General features: G+C 44.8%; 1 protein-coding gene across 1 annotated transcript in view; it reads right to left on the bottom strand.

The window, feature by feature from the left end:
• Positions 1 to 575: 575 nt before the first annotated feature.
• The window catches only part of sugct (succinyl-CoA:glutarate-CoA transferase), a 62,576-nt gene continuing 61,469 nt past the window's right edge, over positions 576 to 1,682 (bottom strand). Inside the window, exon 14 of the mRNA XM_008294592.1 lies at positions 576 to 1,640. Within this exon, the coding sequence (XP_008292814.1) occupies positions 1,477 to 1,640 (164 nt within the window). The 3' untranslated portion in view covers positions 576 to 1,476. The remainder of the gene's footprint in view (positions 1,641 to 1,682) is intronic.

Here is a 1,682-nt window from a genome sequence, read left to right as displayed (position 1 = left end):
TAAAGCAGGTGAACAGGTTCTAGTAGACCCCAAAAATGAAGTCCTGAGCCTGAAAATGTGCTATCAGTACCAGTATCAGCTTTTCAAGTCAACTTCAACTCATTTCAAACAACAAAGGATCGAGAAAGGAGCCGTGAGGAACTCCTCAAGTAATTATTGCCACTGTCAGTGTGATCGCCGTGTTCTGGACGACAAAACTATTCTATAAGCAGGTCGTGAGTTTACAGCCAAAACAGATTCAGTTCTCATTTAAACAAGTGTTTCATGAGGAAACACCGTTTTTAACAGGTTCTCCCAACGTTTAACCTTCAGCTCTGGTCTTATCGAGACAGTCGGTCATTTCTGTCAGTAATGACACAGCTGCACTTACCGAACAGAGATCTGGATCAAGTTTCCAAACCGATAGATAATCAATAACAGCTGATAGTTGAACACCTTTACGTTTCCCACTCAGTCTGAGCTGTTGGTGAGATGATCGTGGTGCGTTCAGGAACGCTTAGACGAAGCTGGAAAGTGATCAAACTCAGGAGACGAAAAACACCGACACTGAAAAAAACGACCACAAAGCTGCCGACTCATCTGATGTCAATGCTCACAATATTAAAATATCAGATTTATTAGCAGCTGCTCGTACAAACCGGTGTTTTCCAGAGTTACGAACAGTTCTTCAAGGAGTGAACGGAGAAGAAGGAGTGCTTTGGAGCGTTTCTAAAGATCAACACAAAGACTTCAGTTTGCAGCTTGTGTCGTCTCATTTTAGCTGCTGATTGTCATTTAGAGCTACAAAATGCTTTTACTTTAAAAGTCTTTTTTTTCTTTTTCCATCCTGAGTTCAGAGGAGTGAAACTTGTACGACAAAATGTACTGTGAGAGGTTATCAAAAAGTTCCAGGACGGGAGTCACCGGCGTGCAAACTACGACTCTTTTGGACAATGGAGTGATCTGACGGATGTGGAGCGATTTAGAACAAGTTCTGGACAAAACCGGATTCAGTTTGGGATCATTTTGAGTCATATCACGGAATTAGACGTCATTTTGTTGAGTCACTTTCATTTTGGCCAAATGCTGAATCAGATCCAGTTTGGGCGACTTTAAGTCACTTCTGAAGAGGCGTTTCACCTCAGATTGACCAACTTCAGATGTTTCCAGACCAGTGCTGCAGGAGCTCTGGGAGCAGAGCAGCTCCGGACAGGACGGAGGTCGTCATTAGGGACAGGTTTCCTTTCACAGGAAGTCTCGGAGCTTCTTGATGACCTCTCAGTAAATACATGTAAAGATCATTGTTCTACTAGCAGGAACAGCACCATGTGTATGAACACAGCCATGAGCTCCCTGTCCATTGGCTGTGTTTGGTCTTCAGAGCTAAATCAGAACTCCTAAATCAATCTTTGATGATCAGTTCAGCTGATTCTCTCTGATCGATTCCCTCATTGATGCTTTGGCTGCAATCAGTCAGCCTCCGATTCCTGAAGCCAATCAGAAGGCTTCGTTCTGGGCCACCGCCCCCGACTCCAGCAGCGTTCTGATGACGTCATCACTGTAGGACAAGGTGTCACGCAGCACCTGCACGGTGTGCTGGCCAATCAGAGGAGGAGGAGTCGGCCCGCTCGGAGAGAAGCTGCTGAAACGAACCGCCGGGCCTGAAAACAAACAAACAAACAAACAAATAAACAAACAAACAA

Source organism: Stegastes partitus, unplaced genomic scaffold, assembly GCF_000690725.1.
Source record: "Stegastes partitus isolate 25-593 unplaced genomic scaffold, Stegastes_partitus-1.0.2 Scaffold976, whole genome shotgun sequence".
NCBI lineage: Eukaryota > Metazoa > Chordata > Actinopteri > Pomacentridae > Stegastes > Stegastes partitus.
The sequence above is the reverse complement of the archived record's forward strand: the minus strand, read 5'-3'. Positions and strand labels throughout refer to the sequence as shown.